The 22,546-nt window shown below is 52.8% G+C and overlaps 1 protein-coding gene across 3 annotated transcripts in view; it reads right to left on the bottom strand.

The window, feature by feature from the left end:
• Window positions 1-12,392, bottom strand: part of NECAB3 (N-terminal EF-hand calcium binding protein 3) — a 112,723-nt gene extending 100,331 nt beyond the window's left edge. The window contains exon 1 of one of the 3 annotated variants that reach the window (XM_048820278.2): window positions 11,903-12,392. In XM_048820278.2, coding sequence (XP_048676235.2) covers window positions 11,903-12,013 — 111 coding nt within the window. In that variant the 5' untranslated portion in view covers window positions 12,014-12,392. The remainder of the gene's footprint in view (window positions 1-11,902) is intronic. The other 2 variants (XM_048820277.2, XM_048820279.2) reach the window with 2 other exon arrangements.
• Window positions 12,393-22,546: the final 10,154 nt, after the last annotated feature.

Raw genomic sequence — 22,546 nt, 5'->3', positions numbered from 1 at the left:
TGTGCACTCAGAGTCAAGTGACCTGATGAATTAGGGAGGAAAGGAGGTTTTTAGTGCCATCTGTTTCCTTCCTGCCCTGGGACAGCGAGCTGGATTCTATTCGCGCTCTCACATTTTCAGCAGAATTGCGCTGAATGCAGAACCTTTATCATTAAGAACAATGCATGAACTCGGCTGGATTCTCAGAGCCCAGGGCTGGCAGCCACAACAGGGTGAGATTTCACACAGAGTCCCTAGTGCTGAAGCGCTGGAGTGCAGAAACGTCTCCCAGGCACTGGAGATGTTCAGAAGTGGAAATATACTGGAATAAAAACACGGTACTTCAAACTCAATCAGTTCCTTTATCCAAAGATCAGAAAGTGCTTTCCAAAAATAAATAAAATGATCCTTGAAACCTCTCTGTACGCCATAGGCTTCAGTGCTGTCCATACTTGGGTGGAGGGACGGGGGGGGAGAGAAGTTCCCAACTCCCCACACTTGAAGAAAAGGAGAGAACAGAGTTGCGAGCACACAGATCCTCTCCCCTCCCCCTATGGGGAGTTCATAGGTGTAAAACTTCTGGCAAGGATTCACATGAGGCTAGGACACGACCTTTACGTTGGGTGCAATCTTCCAAAGTGCCCTAGGAAAGTCACTTCTAGGGGCTACTAAGGAGCTGTGGAAAATCCCACCCATTGTGCAGAACACTGGGCATTCAAGAAACCAGAATTCAAAAGCAGTGAGGAAAACAGGCTGCTGCCTTAATGAATCTCCCTGTTGATAAACGGGCAGAACATGCTGAGGGAAAGGTCATCTGGGAAAATTACAGAAAAGGAGGAACAGGGAAAAGATTAGAAAAAAACCTCCCTGGCCGTCCTGTATGGACATCCCATCTGCTATTGCTGTGCACGATTTGAGTGGGGCGTCTCTGCCACCACACCAGCTGGAAGGTTCTGCTGTCTCAGCGTAAACATGCCAAACACTTCAAAGCCTATGGCTGTAAGAGAAAGGCTTTCTTCCGTCTTTCGGAGGCTATTAGCAAAAGCTGAGCCTCCAGCACAGTGCCACCTTTCACCTCTTTCCTGAGAAGACTTGGATTTCTCTGATCTACAAAGGGAATCCCAGGACTGTCTGAAGACTGACCTCAGGGTGCAGCGATGATCAAGAACAGTGATTCTGTAAACATGGCTCGTTCCTGCACGGCTCTGCTCCCCTGCGGCATGTGAGGCTGATCTGTTCAGGCTATTGACAAAGAGCCGTCAACCATGTGCAGCCACACATCTGGGCCGGGGATCCTCCCTGTACAGAAGAGCTCAGCTCCCACAGAGGATCCCAAATTAGTGCCCTGATTTTCCAAAAAGTGGAGCAGTGGTGGGCTGAACTCCTTTGGAAATCTGGCTCCAACTCTGAGTGCAGAGCTCCTGCAAGTCTGGTCAGGGGTCTTGTGAAAACTCAGCCCATGGTTTGTAAAGGTTGTTGAGTGTCTTGGAAACCTCAGGGATCTGTGAAAGCCACGTCTATCCAGGTCAGTGTCACAGGGTGGGATGGCTCTTTAAGGGCGGTGGGCTCGACACCACCTGTGACTGATCAGCTGCCTCCCAAGTGATGGGTGGTGCGTGGGATAGTCTGCAGGCCTCCTGGGTCCAGATCCTCAAAGATATTTAGGTGCCTGAACCAGACAGAACAGGGACTTGATCCTGAGTCTCCCACAGCCCAGCTGGGTACCCTAATCACTGGGCTACTGGCTATTCTACAGTGAGGGGCTCTCTGCAAAAAATGTCACAAGGTCTCGGTTTCATCCTGATGTGGAATAAAACCATTCTGAATAAAACTCACACTGTTCCATGAACTGGAAATCTTGGTTTCCAGCCAGCCCATGAGGGGAGTGCCCAGCCTGGACTGCTTGCACTGGGGCAGCTCAGCAGGGTTCAGAAGAGGATTAGATGTTCCTGGGGACAATGAGACCATTCCAAGTGACATCTGATAGAATGCAAGGAACTCCCCTTCCCTCAATCCCCAGTGTAGGGTGTGGCCAGTCCCACTGGGGAGAGCAGTCTCTGCTCCTGCCTAGTCATCCTAGAGCTGTCTAAGGGTATGTCTGTGCTCACCTGGGAGCATGGTTCCCAGCTCAGGTAGACGCGGGCCAGCTCTGCTCAAGCTAGTGCGCTAATAGTAGTGTAGCTGGGGGTAGCTGCCTGCGTGCAAGCCCGCCTGGACCTCCTGGCTACATGCCATCTACCCATGCTGGGAATCACGCTCCTATCTGCAGAGCAGACATATCCTAAAGGGGGCATGGTGAGGCTAGGATAAAGGACTTGCCTCTGCCTCTCTCTGCACCAGAGGGCAGAGGCTGGTCTAGAGGAGGAACCTCTCTGCAATGGTGGCAGGGGGCTTGCTTGGCTGGCTCAGTCAGATCCTCTGGAGGGCTCCGGCCGCTGCACAGCCCCTCGTCCACCCTTCCCAGGGTACGGGCCAGAATCCAGCCCTTAGGAGTGGGTTGTGAGGACGTATTTATGTGAGACATGCTGCTGGGGCCAGGGGACAGAATGGAAACCTAGCCACGCAGACTTGGGAATGACTCCAGCCTTTCTGCCGTGGGTGCACTCTGCCTGCACAATGCCTCTGGGTTATGGGCTGGCGCAGGACCCCAGAGTACATCAGCCTTAGCAGCCCAGAGAGAGGCCTGCCAGGGTCAGGTTAAACGGGCCTGCTGCCTGTTGGCATGCGTTCCTCACCTCGAGCTCAGCATGCCGCACTGGAATGAGCTCCAACAACCCACCCACAAACATGGGCATTTAGATCCAATTTAAACAGTAAACCCCCTCTTTATTTCCCTGTCCCTTGGCAGCCCTGCACCTTCTCCAGCCTCCCTTGCTATTGCATGGCACCACCTACTGCCAGCTCCCCCTACCAGCATGCAGCTGGCATCCTCTCCGGTGCCAAGAGTGGCCTGCTTTCTTCGCCCACGCCCATCCCAGAATTGCTGGCCTTTAAACTCCCGGCTGGACGCACGGATGACCTGGGCTTCCTGGGGGCGTGAAGCCACCACGCTGCCAGCTCCGAGCCAGCATGTCCTCAGCTGAGCTCATGGACGGTTTGTCGTTGCCTTTTGTGTTGGCCGCAACTGGCTCATTTTTAAAATCCCTTCAGTTAGGTGCAGGGGGCAGGGGAGGGAGCAAACAGGGACGCCTGGATTCATGTCACTCCCCGAGACGCCTGTGGCATCAAGCAGCTTCCTCCAGCAGCTTTCTGACTGGAATAAACCAAGCAAACGGGAGAGGATTTCTTACACTGCAAGCCCCTCAGGGCAGAAGCTATAGCTACCTACACATCTGTTCAACTGCCTGGCGGGAGGACACCCCGCTCCCCAGGGGGACCTCTGGGCACCCCCGGAATGTGCTATTAAAGAACAGCAGTGGGGTCGCACTAACTATGAGCTCTGGCTGTTACTGAGCTGGCTGGATAAATCCTGCTGTCAGTCTGACCCTCTGCACTGCTGGCAGCTCTCCCAGGATGACTGCTTCCTCCTGGCCATGCCAAGCCTCTGGACCCAGGAGCACACAGCCTGCAGAGCAGCCAGTCTGACCCTTGTTATTTATGTCACTAAGAATCTAAGCTGGGTGCAGTGGGGTGAGCTGTCAAGGGGTGAGCCAGAGGAGGTGGGTGAGCCAGCGGGGGATGGGGGGAGACAGCAGGGGGTAGGGTGAGCCAGCTGGGGATGGGGGGGAGACAGCAGGGGGTAGGGGGAGACAGCGGGGGATAGCGGGGAGACAGCAGGGGGTAGGGGGAGCCAGTGGGGTATGGGGAGGAGACAGCAGGTGGTAGGGGGAGCCAGCGGGGGATAGCGGGGAGACAGCAGGGGGTAGGGGGAGCCAGCGGGGGATAGCGGGGAGACAGCAGGGGGTAGGGGGAGCCAGTGGGGGATGGGGAGGAGACAGCAGGTGGTAGGGGGAGCCAGCGGGGGATAGCGGGGAGACAGCAGGGGGTAGGGGGAGCCAGCGGGGGATAGCGGGGAGACAGCAGGGGGTAGGGGGAGCCAGTGGGGGATGGGGAGGAGACAGCAGGGGGTAGGGGGAGCCAGCAGGGAATGGGGGGGAGACAGCAGGGGGTAGGGGGAGCCAGCGGGGAATGGGGGGGAGACAGCAGGGGGTAGGGGGAGACAGCGGGGGATAGCGGGGAGACAGCAGGGGGTAGGGGGAGCCAGCGGGCAGTGGGTGGCAAGCTGGCAGCGGGAAGCTGTCAGGAGGCTCTGGTGTCTAGCGTTCTGCACGTCTGCCAAGGCCATTCAATGGATGAACGTCAGCGGGGAAGGCTACTTCGGTGCTTTGGGCGGCCTGCATGTCTCAGGTGATGGATAACGACTGGTGCGGTAGGGGGTGTCTCATCTCTAAATCCTCTCTCCCTCCCTTGCCTTCCTTCCTCTTCCACTCCCTGTTTTTGACCCCTCTTTTCAAGTCTGCTCTCTCTTCTCCTCGCTCCTTTCTCCTCTCGCCCTTGCCCTCTAGTACCTTTACAGGGGAAAGCACAAAGGAGCCAGCCTAGCGCGCTGCACAAGCCCTGTGCTGTCTCTCTCTGTGTCTAAGGAATCCAGTATCCTGGTGTGGCTTTCAGGCCTCTGATGCTTCAGCAGACTCTGCATCCACCGTCCCTCCATCCACTGTCTGGCCCCCCTCGTCTGCCCACCCCTCTGTCCTGGGGTCTCACTTCTCTAACGGGCACCATCAGGCTCACAACAAAGGAGCCTGCCAGATACACTGCAGGCTGCAGTCGCTTGCTGAAGTAGCAAACAGTTCCTCGCAGGGCCCCACTGTGCTAGAGCCATGAACACAGCCCTGGCCAAGGCTCCGGGCAGGCTGAAGCAGACATATCATAGGATATGTCTGACCTCTACCTCCATCCTTCCCCAGCACGGCCTACAGGAGGGAACATCAGGTGTATCTATCTTCAGCGGCACCTGGGCTAAGCCTGCCCTCCAGGCCTCAATGCGCCTGCCGCAGGGAAACGATAAGAATTTTCACCCACGCAGGATGGAGCTCAGGGTGTCACTTCAAGGACGGATGGAGGGTGACGCCCTTTCAGTCCCAGAGATAATAAAGGGGGGCTCTTTATTTTCAATCTTCTGTAATCTCGGAGACCGATATGTCCAGTGGCTAAGAGCAAGTGAGTGGGAGGCAGACTCCTCATTTTGTGTGTGTGTGTGTGAGAACTATATTGATTTCAAAGGTGCTGGGAAGCCTTAGAGACTAATGGCCTCTGTTTAAACCTGGTATAGTCCACAGTGGATCAGGTTTCCACAGGCTGCCTTTCCGTGGGCCTCAGTCCTGACCTGGAGGAACTAATCTATGGCTGATAGGACAGTTCCTTCTCTATGGACCCGTTCAGTCCTTGGCGCCTCTGTTGAGACTGCATGCAAACAAGGTGTTAATTAGCACCAGCTGGAGTGGTGGGGGTTGTAACACAGAGAGAAGGAGACTACGATTTCTGGGTCCAACTCCAGGGACAGCTAATGACTCCTGGCTGTCCTGGGCCAAATCAGGGTGTCCTTGGGCAAGTCATTTAAGGATCCATGTTCAAAGGCCATTCTCCACATGCACGTGCATGCAGCCACACCTGGCAGGTGCAGTCACCTCCTGTGTGCATTGCCAGTCACTAGTCTAAGACCTCTGAGGGCACAGGTGTGTGGATCTGCACTACAGGGATCAGCCAACTGAAAGCATGTGCACGCAGGTTAGAATTTTTAAAGCACACATCTGCTTGCATGCAGACATGTGGGAACAAACAAGCAGAGACCCTTTATAAACACACCCCTTAAAATCCCTGTGCATTGCTTTCCCCATCTGTAAAACAGGGATAATTACAGTTACACTTAGCTACCCAGCACCGTCGTGTGTCTCAATCTACCCCAGGGGTAGGTCGTGATACTCATTTAACTGATGTTTGTAAAGTGTTGGAGACGCACCGTGAGAGGTGGCTCTAGACTAGCAGTGTATTAACATGTACCTCTCATGTGTATCACGCTCTTGCTTATCATTCCAGATGCAGACATGTATTGATCTGTGAGGCTGGCAGTGGAGGAGACATGGAAGGAAGCAGGCTCTTGCTCACAGCCAAGCTCAGCGAAGCTGTTTGGAAGCTGTCCAGTTACTCAGTGCTGAAAGTGGAAGTGTTAAAATCCTCCCACCTGACTCTGGGACTAACCTATGAGCAGAGAAACCAAACAGAAGGTCCAAGGGAAGCTATGAGAACAAGGGCAGCCATTGGATGCTTCTAGGATTGGTGGTAACAAGATTCGTGCCTCGGGGGTTAATTGTGCTAATGGTGCTCTGATGAACTGGTTTGGTAATACAGCAGCTGCCCAGAGGGTTTTTACTGGCATGCAGCATTCACCAGCCAGACCATTCTTTTCAAATGCTCCATCCAGCTGAACATTTCGTGCAGTCATTGACGCTGGCTCGACAGTCCTACGGACTGAAATCCTATGACAGAATAGGTCCACAGGCCTCACACCCCACAACCGTGAGCTGAAAGGGCTAGGGGCAGAGAGGTCTTTGTTTTGCACAATGCATCCTTAGCCTCCCCAATGAAACTGCCAATTAGCATCAGTTTGGGCATCTTTGCTGTTTCAATGCCCAGGTCTGCTGAGAACTGGACTGTCTTGCAAACTCATGGCACCTAAGCTCTTAAGGAGGCATGAAAAGCGAGTTACTATGCTCACCCCAGTTGAATAGGAGCTGGATTTAGAGACAAGAAGTTCCTTGTCACATTATCACTTCCCTTAGTTCAGTTCCCCCTTTATTCCTTGGGAAGCTCCTCCAGCCAGAGCCAGGTCAGAGATGTGGCTCCAGCTTAAGTTAAGTGCCTCAGGTTTCCGTACAATCTTCCCTTATAGGAAGCTCAGCTACAAATGCCGCACTGCAAGAACTCCGGATGTCGGATAGGGCAGGGAGGTACGCGAGGTGCAAAATGAGTTGGAAATCAATGGGCCAAGCTACTGCCCCAGCACTGGCTGAGATCTCTCGCTCTGATTCTAATCACGCCAGCCTTCTCTGGAACACACAGGTTGTTCTGAAACAAACATACAGGACAGAGCTCTGCCCTGATGCCCAGGCAGGGAAGGAAAGTGCAGGAGTCCAGGGGTGACCCACCCATCTCTCAGCTGCTTTAGAGATGAGGTGAAGGGGAAGGCACAGAGAGGGTTGAAAGCTGCAAAGCAAGGTGACTGGTGCTTGGATCACCTGTGCTGCGGGAGTGCAGCTCCTGCTCCTTAAGAGGACGCTCTGTGCACTCTATCTAGGTAAAGCCCCATTACTGCAGTAGCTGAGTGCCTCACGGTCCCCAATAGATCTATCCTCACAACACCCCGTGAGGTAAGGCAGAGCTATTATCCCTATTATATGGAGGGGAAACTGAGGCACAGAGACTAAGTGATTTACTCAAGGTCACACAGGCAGTCTGTGGCAGAGCTGGGAATTGAACCTTGGTCTTGGCTAGAGCCCTAAGCACTGGAACCTCCTTCCTCTCCAAGTCACTGCAATGGGGGAGGGGACAGCCATGACCCCCTCCTTCTGCCTATCCTTTCTGGTGTAGTTAACACTTTGCAGTCCTGTATTTAGGGGAGTGCAAGGGCTGCAATTGCGGCCAGCCCCTGCCTGGGAGAAACAAGGGGGAAGCCATCACCTGCACAGGCACAACCTGGCCAATATTTAGCAAGTGCTAATGCAAACCACAGCAAAATGGATGAAGAAGTGAAAAATACACTCCCAGGTGGGCAGCTATTGAGTGCTTGCTGCTGGGGAGCAGTGAGCAGAGAGGAAGGGAACTCCTATGGCTTCCTTCTGCAAACATACCACTGCCTTGGGATGGTCCTGAGTTATGCCTCAGACATTCCCCTCACCCCTCCCTGTGACTGTCCCCAGGACAGAAACTGCAAACACAGGCTCTCACAGCTGTAAAGTCAGGGGCCACTTACCAGCTGTGCAGCCTCGGCCCTGATTTTCCCATCCCAATCTCAACCCTCTGTAGGGCCCGACTCCACCACCCTTACTCAGGGTGCATAGCCACTCACTACACAAATAGCCCCACCGAAGCTGATGGTTGGCACAGCAAGCTGCCATTCAAAGTCAACCTGCAGTGACGATGGCTTTGAGATGAGCAGCTAGGCGTACTCAGGCTGGGCCTCTCCATCGGCACCCTGTTGCTGGGCAGCAGTCGCTGCTCCTGGCCCCTCTGACTCCTGACGAGCCAAATGGTGTGAAATGATCACATTCGGCAGCGCAGCCCAGGAAGCGGAGCAGCCATGCAAGGATGGGGAGTTCAGTGGGGGTTCTTCTCCCAGGAGCTGGGGGCTGGGGGGACAGGAACCAAAGGAGAAGGGCACAGAGAGAGTGGGGCTGCTGCCTGTACAGACCCACTGGCCACTAACCCCCAGTGGGGTTTAAATCCACATCTGGCACCCTGCCTGTGGGTGGAGGGAGGATGACATCCCCCATGCAACCCAAGTTGACTTGTGCTTTGCACAGGAACTGCAGATTTCACCCTAAAAGCTGCCCAGATGCTCTTGGCCTAGCAAAAGGGTACCCAGACTTCAGTCTCAGAGGCACACCTAAATTACTTCCCTCGGAGACTACTCTTCCCAACATGCAATACTCCACCTTGAGACGAGCACCCTTGCTACTGAGATCAAGATTGAGCACTGCATGATGGGATCTGCCACGTCCATAAGAGGACTTCTATATTAAAGAGAGCCATGGATGGTATAAGTCACTGGGCCACACCTGGTCTTTGAGGTGTCTGTCAGACACCCGTACCTGAGCAAATAGGATTGATTTCAACTGGTTCATGACATGTTTAGAATAGGGGGTGTAATTCCAGAGGATAAAACAGACAGCATGTCAATATTTTAGCATCTAGATTAGACAAGCACTAGTGGGTGTCACTTTTAAACAGTTGCACTTGACAATTCTCACAATTTTATCATGAGTCTCACTTAAAGCCTTTCCTTAAAGCCCCAGCTTCTGGAGTCATGTGACTACATGAGAATCTCAGCCCTTTTTAAAGTGAGTTTCTTGCCCACATGGTTGCAGAGAAAAGCTTGAAAACATGATCCCTAAAGGATCTGAAACCAGAATACAAACTAAAAATGACCCAATATTTATTATCATTATTTATATATGATATTTGGAGGTCTGACTCATGATTATTTTTAAACACTTGGGACTGTCAGGACTGCTGTCTACTGCTCTCTACTGCTCTCTGCCACTTTATTTCTCTCTGAAATAGGGCCAGATTTTCAAAGTTCAGCACGGACAGTTACATGCAGGTATTTACATATGGTAACTCATGTGATTCTATACAGGCTTGTACACTGTGCCCATCTCAAGGGTACCTGAGCACCAACCTCCCACATGTGGTCACCTGACACGGGAAGTTAGACATCTGCAAATATATGTGCGCAGCTGCAAACACCTAACGTTGCAAATCAACTGCAAAGGCTGGAATTTGCAAAGAAGCCCTGGGAATCGGGCACTCAGCTGACCTGGGATTTGGGCACCCAATTCTCTTAGGGTCCATTGCAAATCCCAGCCCAAATGTCTACTCTACTCTTAGCCAGAAACTTAGCTGCTCCTGTCACAACAGACATACTGACCCTGCTCCCAGTGTAATAACACCTCCTCAGCCCTGTCTATCCTCTGTTTAGAGTTTTCAAAGCAAATTTCAAAGCAGATTTATTTACTGGTGCAAACAGGAACAGTTTATTTGGTCAGACGTCACTGGTTCTGGCTGAGCCATGCTGATTAACTGTGCTCCAGACCCAGCAGTGCTCCAAAGACCTGCAAGTCATGCTCCTCCTGTTGGACTCTGTCCCTGGTGGTTACCTTGGCTATAAATTGCCTCAGGGAAGGGCCGAAGCTTCGATTTCATTTCCATCTATCAGCATTAAACCCTCCCCCTAGCTACTGGGCCACCCCACCACCAGCTTGATTTCAGTCCGAGGAAGGGCTCCTCACTTGCTCGGAAAGGGGAGGAGGAGAGAGGTGGCCTCTGCCTGAAACAGGAGTGACCAGCACTTTGACAGCCAGGCAAAGAGCCGGGAGCTGAAATGCTGCTTGTCTGAAAATGAAAAAATCAATCCAAACCCATAACTAGGGCTGGTACTTCAGTTACATCTTCCAGAGCGATGTCTCTTGTTGGTGACTCAGTTGCACAAAGCCCAGCGGGTGACCGTGTAGCCACAGGCAGAGGGCCACAGAAGGCCACATTTCTAAGAGTCAGCTGGGCACATTTGACTCTGGGGGTACCCGTCAGACCCTCTGGAGGAGACAATGCCTTGGGCAGTGGTTTCCACAGCTCCGAGCTACTGTCTAAGTAGGAAGCAGTTCCACAGCATACACAATTCAAGAGAAAGGACTGAGGACTAAGATCCATGAGCCAAAAGGAACAATAGCCAATTGGCTGTTTGTTCCTAAAGGCTTTTGCTCTTGTGAGCAGTGGAGGCTGAACTGGCAAAGCCCGGGTGTGAAGGTATGGAGACCTCTCACAAGGAGCCAGAGAGCTCCAGCATCTGGCTTCATAAACATTTCATACAATTCACTTTTGTACCATTAGCCACAGGGGTTTCCGTTAATGTCTCTCCCGTACACTCAGGGGAGCAGAGCATCACGCACAATGGGCTCTTTGCTTTGAATGTCAAGATGAAAGATATCAACAGAAAGTTCTCCACTGCAGGTACAGCTGCAGGAAGCCCAAACAGCTGCTCTTAGCCAGCTCCTAGCATCGGAGGGCTGCCTGGAAGCCTTAAGTCAGATCATTACTTCAAAGCTGCTTTTAACTCTTAGTTTCTGAGGGAGAGGCAGGGCACACAATGATCAGACAATACCCACAACTCTGCAGTAAACACAGCACGTTAAAAGCAAAGACACTTTCAAATGTTTCCCAGCTGGCAGTCCTCTTTGGAGCTGGACTCGAAAACCTTCATCACCCACATTAAGTGTGTAACTGCCAGCTACAATAAACCTTTGTTAACACAGATTTCCCGGCTGAGATTTTAAACCACGCTCTGGTGACTTTTACCTCCGGAGCAGCTGTAGGTTTAGTTACATTACACAATTCAGTTTGGGGCTCAAGCTTCCAAACTGGTCATGAAAATTGACCAGCCCAAAAAAACAAAATCTGCTTTCCTCCTCCCAGGCTACCGATTGAAAAAGAAACACGTACTATTCTACTTGCATGACAATGAAGAAAAACAACACCCCCCCCCCCCCCCCCCGCAAAGCTTGCCCTCAAATGGAGGAGTTAGTAGCATTTTGCAAAGTTGGGGGATGAAATAGGCGTGTGTATTGTTAGGGAACAATGCTAGGAACTGCTCATTGTTCCGTAGGAGAAAGCAAGGATTTCCCCATTCTTTCCCAGTCCAAATGATGGCACTGCACATTATGGACAAATTTTCAACCCCGGGCACCTAGCTCATGGACGCAAAACGTGGGGATGCAAAGACACAATTCTCTGTCCTTTGTACTCACACACCTGTTCTGCCCACACCACTGCCTGCTTGTGCTCCTGAAGGCAGATTTTGCAGGTGCCCCTTGGTCACAGGTCGTTGACGGTGCGCATCATGGTGGGTGTGTGCAGACAGACACACACACACACACACGGGTCACAGCAACTAAACCAGCATCTTCCCCCGCAGGGTCCTGCGCGGGGGCAGCCCCGGTCAGAAGTCTCCATTGCGGGGCATTCCACCTGCCCTGTGGGACCCCGCCAGCTCCCAGCCCAGCCCAGTGCCCGCAGCCGGCCGCCGGCTCCAGGCTCCGGCTCGCCTGGGCTTGAGCCCCCCGGACCTGGGGGCCGCGGGGAGGGACCGTGACGCTGCTTGCCCGCTCGCCCCGCTCCGCGCACAGGGGGGACGCGCCCCGCGCCGACTTACATCGAGGAGGAGGGAGAGCCCCTGGCCGCGGGGCTGCGGGGGCCGCCCGGCGCCGGGGGTGGGCTCGGCAGACAGCCGGCACATTGTCAGCATCTCCGCGCAGGCCAGCATCGCCCCCGGCCGGTCCAGCGAGGGCTGGAGCCTGCGACGGCGCCTTCGGCGGGAGTCTCCGGCGGCCGGCCCCGGGGCTGCTGCGCTGGGGCTGGGGCTGGGGCTCAGCAAGTCCCTGGCGCTCCCAGATGCTCCGGCCGCTGCCAGCCTCCAGCGGGCAACTTTCCCCGCCCGCCTCCACGCCCGCCTGATTGGCCGCGAGCGGGGATCGGGTCACGCCAGCCAGCTGCTCCGCTCCGCGGCGCGCCGCTCTCCGCTCGCCGGGAGCCCCCGGGCGCGGGCTGCTGCCAGCCCCCCCCGCGGAACCGCTGCCTTCGGTGGGGAGCCCGCCCTTCCCCGGAGTGCCGCGGGGGTGGCCCCAGCCTCAGAGGGGCTAGCCACGGAGCAGGCCCCGGCTAGTCACCGCCTTAGCACGGGCACTGAACGCCGCGCCCCCAGGGGTGCGGGGACAGAAAACAAGGGACAGGGCGGCAGGCCTGGACCCCCGCCCTGCGGTCAAGGAGAGAAGCCGTTTGCACGCTGAACACCGGCACCAGGGCAGCACAAGCAGCTGGGCAAGAGCGGCGCAGTGGGGGCGGGCGGGCTGGCGAGGGGCGCGGTGCAGCAGGACCCCAAATCTTGTGTTAAAGGCCTGAAACGTCTACGGCCAAATGCAACCAACTCCTATAGCTTCTGCGCCTGGGACCTGCCATCTCTCCTTTGGCCCCTTTGCTGGAAGGATCCTAAGTTCCTCCTAAGACGTGGGCACTAGGCCCTTTTGCTAAAGGGGCATGGATTTGGCAGCTTTGGGTGTTGCACTAAATAACCGCTTGGACTTGTTTCCAAGAATCCGTCATGAAACATAGAAAAAAGCCAGCCCAGCGCGAGGGCTCCCAAGGGCAGCCTAACCTGCAGCCAGAGAGCCCCCTGCATCAGCCCCCCCTTCCGCAGCAAAACCAAGCCTCTAAGTAGAGCTCCCAAAGACAACCAAGTTTGAGAGAAATGTGAGGTGCAAATAAACCAACGCGTTCCAAAGAGCGGTGTTAAAATGCCAAACAATTGGCAAATGGGAAAATTAACAGTTAGTGCAAACCCTCAGGAAACCTGGAAATCCCCCCCAGTCTTAACTTTGCCCCATCATTCCTGCTTCTCCTCCCCCTCACAGAGCAGAGCCCCACAAGTCTCCACCTAGCTTGTGTAAATTATTACACACCCCCAAAAAGTAACTACTTTAAAAGAACGTTATTAAGGTTGCAAAGTCAAGTACACAAAAGGTAGGAAATTCCAGAATTAAGATTTTCGTGTGCCACCTTAAGTAAGTCCCCTTGTGTGTGTGTGTATACATGAGGAGCCAGTCTTTAGTTACATGGTCCCAGATTATATTCTTACACACTCAGTCCATGGGGTGAAAAGTGTTCCCTGAATGAGCCGCTACTCACTATTCTGTTCTATCTTCATTGTTCAGTGTGTAACCTGAGGTCTTATTTACTGCACGCTGTTCAAACCCTGCTCTGAAGACAGAGTTATTAATTTCTGCATGGGCTTTTCTATGGCGCTCGTCACTATAGTATCTGAGACCTGGATCTACAAGGCACTCAGGATTGCGATGCTGAGCATGGCAACACCGACATTTCAGGCCCCTAGAAAATGACAGGAACATCACTGGGAGCCACAGAGCCTGAGTTAGGCACCACGGCTCCCTATACAATGAATGGGGACCGGCGCCTTAGAATGCCACCCATGAAAGCCAGAGGGCCACCTCAGCTAGCAAACGGGAGATGCCAATGCCAGGGGTGAGTCGTAAATCCTGCTCCTCTCTTGGAGCTTGGCACCTAAGTCAGGGCTGCAGGGAGGGGCTGATCTCTGCTAGTGATCCACAGCTGGGAGCCCCCCGGAGGCAGGCAGCTCAGGTACCTGTCACTTGTTGGGACAATGAGTTTGGCACCTGCCTCACTCCACACAAAACAGCAGCAGTTGCAGGCAGGTCCCAGTGGACAGCACACTCACTGGGGATGTGGGAGACCCAGGCTCTATTCCCCCATAGCCTGAGGGTGAGAAAGGATTTGAAGAGGGATCTTCCACCTCTCAAGGCAATGCTCTAGCCAGGGAGCAGCGGGATAATTCGATGCATGTCTCTCCTGGTCATGCTGTACCACTAGGGATCAAAAAATGAAAGAGTTAGTTGGCCAGGGCAGGAAACCGAGAAAGAATACAGCTGTAGCAGGCTGGTTGGGCAGCTGTCGGGTCCCCCCGCATCCCACCCTGCCTTGTTGCAATCTTTCTGGGACTGGCCCCTTCTTCGGGAGAGATCCTGGGCCTCCATTTTGCTTGTGGAGGAGACCATGACTCTCCTGCTCTAAAACTGAGTCTCCGATAGTCCTGTCTGCACCCCTAGCTCAGACCTCCTATCCCTGGCCCCGACCCACATCTGCCATGGGCCTCAGTGGATGTCCAGTACCTTTGTAACAGCCCTTCTCTAACCGGTGTAGAAACTTTGCCCCGACCCCTTGCTCAGGCCTCCAGTGCTCCCCGCTGAGGGTTGCTAGCCAGGAGGAAAGGCCAACGTTTCCTCCCGCACTGGTAACATACCCAGAGTTGCCCAAATTTCCAGTAACCAGTGTCTGTCCTTCCTTCCTCAGGGCACCAAGGGGGCCATTTCACAGCAGGGCTGCAGCTGTGATCACCCCCTCATGAACTCCCCCTTTGAATTTTGTGCCTGTTCTTTTTCAAGGTGCTGCTCTCGCTCCCCCTCCTCTCTCTGCTGCTGGAACAGCACTGACTCCTCCTGCTCTCTCTCGCCTGCTCCCAGCACCACGGGCCTTCTCCTCTCTTGATCCCAAAGACTGGCACCTGCTGGTGACAATGCTCTAACCCTAAGGTCTGGGGCCTCTCAGAGTCAGGGCTCCTCCGCTGTATGCCCAACTCTGTCACTGACTCACTGGGTCACTCTCCCTCCCCGTGCCCTGGTTACAAATAACTAAAGACAAAAGATACCTCAGATTTTATCTGACCAAACCACAGCCAAATATCTTGTCCACGTTTCAGACCTCAGGAGATAAGCTGTCGTGTGCAGCAGGCAGAGAACAGGAGAGACAGTGGTCTCTGACCCTGAGACCCTGCACTGACAGGTGGCTGATTAGATGGGATCTACAGATGGTCCCAGAATGGTGATCCCTGCTCCATGATGCAGAGAAAGGAGAAAAAACCCAAGATCTCTGCCAATCTGACCTGGAGGGAAATTCCTTTCCAACCCCAAATCTGGTGATCAGTTTGGCCCTGAATATGTGAGCAAGACTCACCAGCTAAACATCTGGGAAGAGAGGATTCATTGTACCACCTCAGAGCTTTGGGTCATCTTCTACAGTGTCCTGCCTTCAGCTGTGGCCAATGCCTGATGCTTCAGAGCAGGGGTGGGCAAAATACGGCCAGTGGGCCTGATCCGGCCCATCTAACATTCCTGTCTGGCCTGCTAGGTTCTTTGGCTGCCCCCTCGTGATCTCCGGGCTGCTAAAAGTCCCGCAGTGCAGGGGGGAGCTCAGGCAGGCTGCCTGCCTGCCATAGCCCCAGTTGCTCCCGGAAGGGGCTGGCCGCTGCTGGCATGTCTCTGCGCAGCCCTGGTGGGGGGAAGGGGGAGAGGGAGGTGGCTCCGCGCACTGCCCCCACCCCCAGCACCTTCCTCACAGCTCCCATTGGCCGGAAACTGGCCAATGGGGGCAGTGCTTGTGGGCGTAGGCAGCACATGGAGACCTGCTGTCCCCCTGCCCCGAAGGGGCACGCAGAAACATGCCAGCAGCAGCAGGCTGCCAGCCGCTTCCGGGAGCAGGGTGGGGCCACGGCATGCAGGCAGCCTGCCTGAGCCCTGCTGCGCTGCTGGCCGGGAGCTGCCTGTGGTAAGCGCCTTCCAGCCACAGCCTGCACCTCACACCCCCTCCCGCACCCCAATCCCCTGCCTCAGTCCAGAGACACCTCCTGCACCAAACTCCCTCTGAGAGCCCACACTCCTCACCCTCTCCTGAACCCCAACACTCTGCACCAGCCCAGAGCTCCCTCCTGCACCCAAACTCCCTCCCAGACCCCAAACCCCCTCCATTAATATAGTAGAAATATGAGGCACATGACGACTTACCAAAATTAAAGGAGTGTACCCTCTGCGAAAATTATTGCCCACCCCTGCTTCAGAGAAAGGTGGGGGAAAAAAACATAATACAGCTGGCCAACTATGCATCAGGAAGCAAAAACTTCCTTCCTGACCCCTGCAGGTGACTGGTGGAAGCCTTGAAGCATGAGATTGATTATAGTCTTTGTTTTAATGCAGAGCTGCAAGTGTGATGAGTATGTTGAAGGGAAACACAGCTTCCTGTTCTCTCTGTGGCCTAGAAAGGAGGGAACGTGGCAAGTGGAAGGGAACGGTTTGTGGTCTGTATGACACTAAATCAGGGTGCAGGTCAGGGATGGGGTTAGTGCTGTGAATGTGCTGTGTGCTGACACAACACAACTCCAAAATGACCCCACCCCAAACAGCTCAGAGTGAATAAGGCAAAAGACATGTGCAGGAAAATCCCATTGGAGCGAATCCACATTGTGTAAGAAAAAACCACGCTCACTGCACTGTTCACTGGGGCTCTGTTGGGCTTGGCTCCAACCTCTCTCTCTTTCTTCTCCCACTCTCTGTCTGCATGGACTAAGGATGCTGGGGCACTGTTCCACCTGTGGAAACAAAATACACAATTATAACAAGAGTGTCCAGCTCCTCCAGGCATTGACTGGGTCTCCCCTTCATCACTGGAGAGACAGCAATGGCCAGGTGGTGCCATCCCCAGTGGGCTATCCCAGAGCTGCCATGCCCACCTGCACACCCTGTTAGGACTGCTCCTGCCCAGGGACACTCCTGCACTTCTGCTGAACTCTCTCCTCAAGCCAAAAGGTTGAGCTCATCAGTCCAACAAACTTGATCTGGATTCAGGCCTTGTCTTTCCATTTCCACTCTGTGTCTTCTCTTTCCACAACTGGGAGTTTGCCAAAGTCATGGGGTGGATTGAGGAACTCCCCACTGGATCATCTTATTATTCTTCACAGGAAAAGTTTGGGATGAGACACCTGAGGTACTGAAAAGGGAAAAATGGCTTCTGAATGGGAGAGTGAGTGGAACAAGCTCCCCTCTACCCCTGGGGCTTTTCTTCATCAACATGTCTAGGTTTAGCTCTCTCTTTTTCTCTCTCTACAAACAGCTGAACCAAAACCAGAGAGCCAAACCCCATCCCGTCCCTTTGGGGTGTGAGAAATCTCAACACAGATCTGAATTCTGCACCTCAGCCCCATCTCCAATAACACCCCCACACAGGGAGTGAACCTAGGAGAGCCGCAGAATGGACAGTCACCTCCATAGCCCCTTATCAGTCTGGTCCAGAGACTCTGCCTGCACTCACCAGTGGGAGGGTCTGTGCTTTGCCCAGGGTCCCCATTCCCCGTTACTGTTTCTGCGTCCTTGCTGTCTGAGCCTCTCCTTGGGGCAGCCTGAAACGCTGAGCCCGAGGGGCAGGGATTGGTCCCAACAGAACCACGGAGACATGAGAGCATCAGCATGGTGACACCCCATTGATCAGCCCACTGCTCTGAACAGCTGACCAATGGGATCGCTGCATGTCCACTGACCTCACAATCACAGTCCAAGCCCCACTCCCTGCTCCAGCTGGCCCGGTCCTGGGGGGGCTCAATCTGACATTATTGTTGTTACTATTGAACAGTCATCTTGATGCATCACGTAAAGGCCAGAGGCAGGTTGGCCCCATTGTTCCAGGTTCTGAATTCCAATATCTTCCCAGGGAATGGGGCTCCTCACCCTGGAATCACAGCTTGTTCATTTCATCCCTTCAGGCTTTATCTCCACATCACAATGGTGCAGGGTGTGCTAAGCTGTCTGTCTGGGACTGTGCCCTTCTCAGCAATACGCCCTGTGTCTGCACTGTGCTCAAGGGGGAGCCCCACAACTCCACTGGCTTCAGTGCCTCTGCTTCTCACTGGGGCTCCTTCAGCAGGTCCCTACCAGCTTGGGCCCCCACTGGAGACTTCCCCTCTTCAGAGTGAACGTCTGCAGTGAGACAAGACAGCCTGTTTCAAACAAACCAGAACTCAATGCTCCGGGACACTGGGTGAAATGGTAAGGAAAAGCATAACGCAGAACTCTCCCCCAATCTGTCAGCTTCCCCCGGTCTCTCTTTGCATTGGCCTGGAGGACAGACAACTGCTTTGCCCAACAGGCAGTCCTGAGTGGGATCCCTCTTGTGCTGGGAGAGCAAATGTTTTTCACACAAGCCCCTTAATACCAGTGCTGAGTTCCTTCCTCTGGAATCACCACCCTTTGTTTTCTGTACTGCATGCTGGATAATAACCTGAGAGGACTCCATGGCTCAAAAATAAAACCAGCTCCTTCTGAAGAGAACTATTTCCAGATAGTGGTCAAGCCACATGCACACAGACTGTCTTCCTGCTGCCTCCTCCCAGTTGCGACATAATCAAATTCTGTGTGGTCGCACAGTGTGTAAATGAGCTCAGAATTCAGTCCACAGTGAACTTGGTCTGTTGTACACAATTCTGTACTGTAATATGGAGGGAGATTCCTTCCTGACCCTGGATGATGGTCAGTTTATGCATGAAGATTGAGAGCCTTTGGGATTTTATTTTAACTAGCATATCAGGTGCTAGTCTTATTTACACTCGCCCAGGTCCTGAGCTACAGTCAAGCTGGGCTTGTCACATTTGAGGAGTGGGAATGCAAATGTACCTGTAAGCCACCCTATTTGTCTGCCAGGCTGGTCCACTCCATATATCAGAGCCACCTCAGGGCTGCTGTAAATAACATCAGCTATGTAGGAGACCAGGAGGTCATAGCTGTTGATTGATGGCTAAAGGACGCCGTGGCCACACCCCCTGCACCAGAGGCCAGGAAATGGAGTGGGTTAGGAGGTGCTATGGTCAAGTATGGCTGGAAATTTATCTCTACAGCAGCTTTGTTCTTGTCTGTGAACCCAGACACAGCTGAGCTGAGTTTACTCTAGTGACCGATGTGTGGGTTCCACTACAGCTCAGAACTAATATGGCATCTTGGGTTGTATTATTCTCTTAGCAGCTTTCAGGAGCCTAGACAGAGTCAGGGACCAGAAAGGGAACCAAGATCCAGCCCTGGGTCCTCAGCTTTGGCTAGTGTTTGCAGTTGTGTAGTGCCATAGAACAATGCCCATGAATCAGAGCGCCACGACCTTCTAAATGAACAAGAAACCTTATGAGAGTAAAGCAAGCAGTCTGCTGTGCCATCCCTAAGGGGGTTCTGTCTCTCTCCCCCATCACTGCAGAGTTTCTGCCTAGAAACTCCAGCTCCCCTCTACCCGCCTAGTTTCCTGCTATAGATTTAAGCAAACAGTGCACACATTCTCCCAGCTAGCACATATCATAGAATCATAGAATATCAGAGTTGGAAGGGACCCCAGAAGGTCATCTAGTCCAACCCCCTGCTCGAAGCAGGACCAATTCCCAGTTAAATCATCCCAGCCAGGGCTTTGTCAAGCCTGACCTTAAAAACTTCTAAGGAAGGAGATTCCACCACCTCCCTAGGTAACGCATTCCAGTGTTTCACCACCCTCTTAGTGAAAAAGTTTTTCCTAATATCCAATCTAAACCTCCCCCACTGCAACTTGAGACCATTTCTCCTCGTTCTGTCATCAGCTACCGCTGAGAACAGTCTAGAGCCATCCTCTTTGGAACCCCCTTTCAGGTAGTTGAAAGCAGCTATCAAATCCCCCCTCATTCTTCTCTTCTGCAGGCTAAACAATCCCAGCTCCCTCAGCCTCTCCTCATAAGTCATGTGTTCCAGACCCCTAATCATTTTTCTTGACCTTCGCTGGACTCTCTCCAATTTATCCACATCCTTCTTGTAGTGTGGGGCCCAAAACTGGACACAGTACTGCAGATGAGGCCTCACCAATGTCGAATAGAGGGGAACGATCACGTCCCTCGATCTGCTCGCTATGCCCCTACTTATACATCCCAAAATGCCATTGGCCTTCTTGGCAACAAGGGCACACTGCTGACTCATATCCAGCTTCTCGTCCACTGTCACCCCTAGGTCCTTTTCCGCAGAACTGCTGCCTAGCCATTCGGTCCCTAGTCTGTAGCTGTGCATTGGATTCTTCCGTCCTAAGTGCAGGACCCACATATGACATTTTCAATACTAATTCAGAAGAACCCATGGCTGAAACCCACGGTTAGCAATAGTTTGCTCTCCAAGGGTATGTCTACACTGCAATTCAAGGCGTTAGTGCAGCTCAGGTGGACACACCCATGCTGGCTTTACCTGCGCTAGCATTACTGAAAGAAACGGGGTAGCTGTGACAGCACAGGCTTCAGTATGGGTTGTACACGCACACCAGGCCCCTGACTATCCACGTGTGTTGCTAGCCCATGCTGAAGCCCACGCCGCTGCGTCTACACTGTTATATTGAGTAATGCTAGCCTGGGTGCATCTACCCATGCTACAATCTCACCTTGAAGTGCCGTGTAGACATACCCTGAGTGTAGACAGGAATTCAAGGCTCTGTCTCAGAGCTCCTTGTATTGTTAAGGGGCAGGCTCACCAGTGGATTTTCATGCTTTATTATCAAGCATGCTTTCAATTGTTTAGCTGGAGAGGTAAAAGCCCACTGGAAGGACTTAATCGGCCCCAAGAGTTTAATTCAAGTACAAAGCCATTGAAACTAGACAATGGTTTATGACCAAGTATGTCTAAGCTAATACTAGCCTAAGCCACCCCACCTTTGTTGTTACATGCCCCAAATTAGACCAGCAAAGATTTATATAATCCACACCGGCCCTGTCATAAATATAAAGGGAAGGGTAACCACCTTTCTGTATACAGTGCTATAAAATCCCTCCTGGCCAGAGGCAAAATCCTTAATCCAAAATCCAAAATCCTTTCTTAACCTGTAAAGGGTTAAGAAACTACGGTAACCCTGCTGGCACCTGACCCAAAATGGCCAATGAGGGGACAAGATTCTTTCAAATCTGGAGGGGGGGGGGGAACAAAGGGTTTGGGCTGTCTGTGCGATGATTTTGCCAGGAACAGATCAGGAATGCAAGCCTTACAACTCCTGTAAAGTTAGTAAGTAATCTAGCTAGAAAATGCGTGAGATTTTCTTTTGTTTAATAGCTTGTAAAATAAGCTGTGCTGGAGGGAATGTGTATTCCTGTTTTTGTGTCTTTTTGTAACTTAAGGTTTTGCCTAGAGGGATTCTCTATGTTTTGAATCTGATTACCCTGTAAAGTATTTACCATCCTCATTTTACAGAGGTGATTCTTTTACCTTTTCTTTAATTAAAATTCTTCTTTTAAGAACCTGATTGATTTTTCATTGTTCTTAAGATCCAAGGGTTTGGGTCTGTGTTCACCTGTACCAATTGGTGAGAATTATTATCAAGCCGTCTCCAAGTGGTCTCTTTCCCTGTTCTTTGTTTAAAACGCTTGGTGGTGGCAGCATACTGTTCAAGATCAAGGCAAAGTTTGTACCGTGGGGAAGTTTTTAACCTAAACTGGTAAGAATAAGCTTAGGGGGTCTTTCATGGAGGTCCCCACGTCTGTACCCTAGAGTTCAGAGTGGGGAAGGAACCTTGACAGGCCCCATCTGGATTTTCACACAACTTTTTATCTGTGTGGTGTCTCCAGCTTACGTACAGTACACAATTCCATTAGTGAGTGAGCAAAGCGCTGCTCTCCTGGCGCGTTACTCTGTGAGCAAGGAGCGTGTCGAACTGAAATGTCAAGGTTTTAATCAGGAAGATTGGCAGCGACATACCTGCATGATTGCTCCTGGGGGGAAATGTAATCATGGCTGGCTGAGCTGTGGCCGCTGCTGCTGTTGTCATAACAAAACCAATGCTTTCAGCTGCAAGGAGCAGAAAGCAGCTGCACAGCAGAGAAAGAATGGCCAGAGTCAATCCACGCAGCTACTTAACTTTCCCCGGGGTGGGCTGAGGTGCAGCTGTAACACAAGGTGATGTTCATTGGAGAGGCATGAGGTCTGACACCAGCTCTTGGGAGAGCAAATATCTTGACCTACAATTACTTTGGCTCCAGCACGTCCTGATTCCTCCCTCTTTGGCTCTCCACTTTTATGCACTCTCTGAGTTTACGGGATGGACTTCCCAACCTCTGACCCCGAGTACTGCCTGGCTTGCTGTTTCTCTCCCATTCTTGCTCCTAGGTGGGGACGCATGTTGCTATTTCCATATGTTCATGTGCAGGGAACAACGCCCACCTTGAATATGTTCCTCGTCCCTGTGCTGGGGTTTGCTGGATTCACAACAGCTGTTCCAGTTTTACCATTAGGAAGGTCTCCTCAGGCCACAGAGCAATGCGGAGAAAGCTCCAGCATGGTCCATTCCATACCCGTCTTGTGCTGCAGCCTCCTAGACTTCCAGTTCCTTCCACCTCCTTCTCTCAAGATCTACTGCCTGGGAACAGAGAAATCTTTCCTCCCCATGACACTTTGCCCAGCATGCACTGGGA

The sequence above is a fragment of the Caretta caretta genome, chromosome 13, assembly GCF_965140235.1.
Source record: "Caretta caretta isolate rCarCar2 chromosome 13, rCarCar1.hap1, whole genome shotgun sequence".
NCBI classification, from domain to species: Eukaryota; Metazoa; Chordata; order Testudines; family Cheloniidae; genus Caretta; species Caretta caretta.
This window is presented reverse-complemented; position numbering and strand designations above follow the sequence as displayed.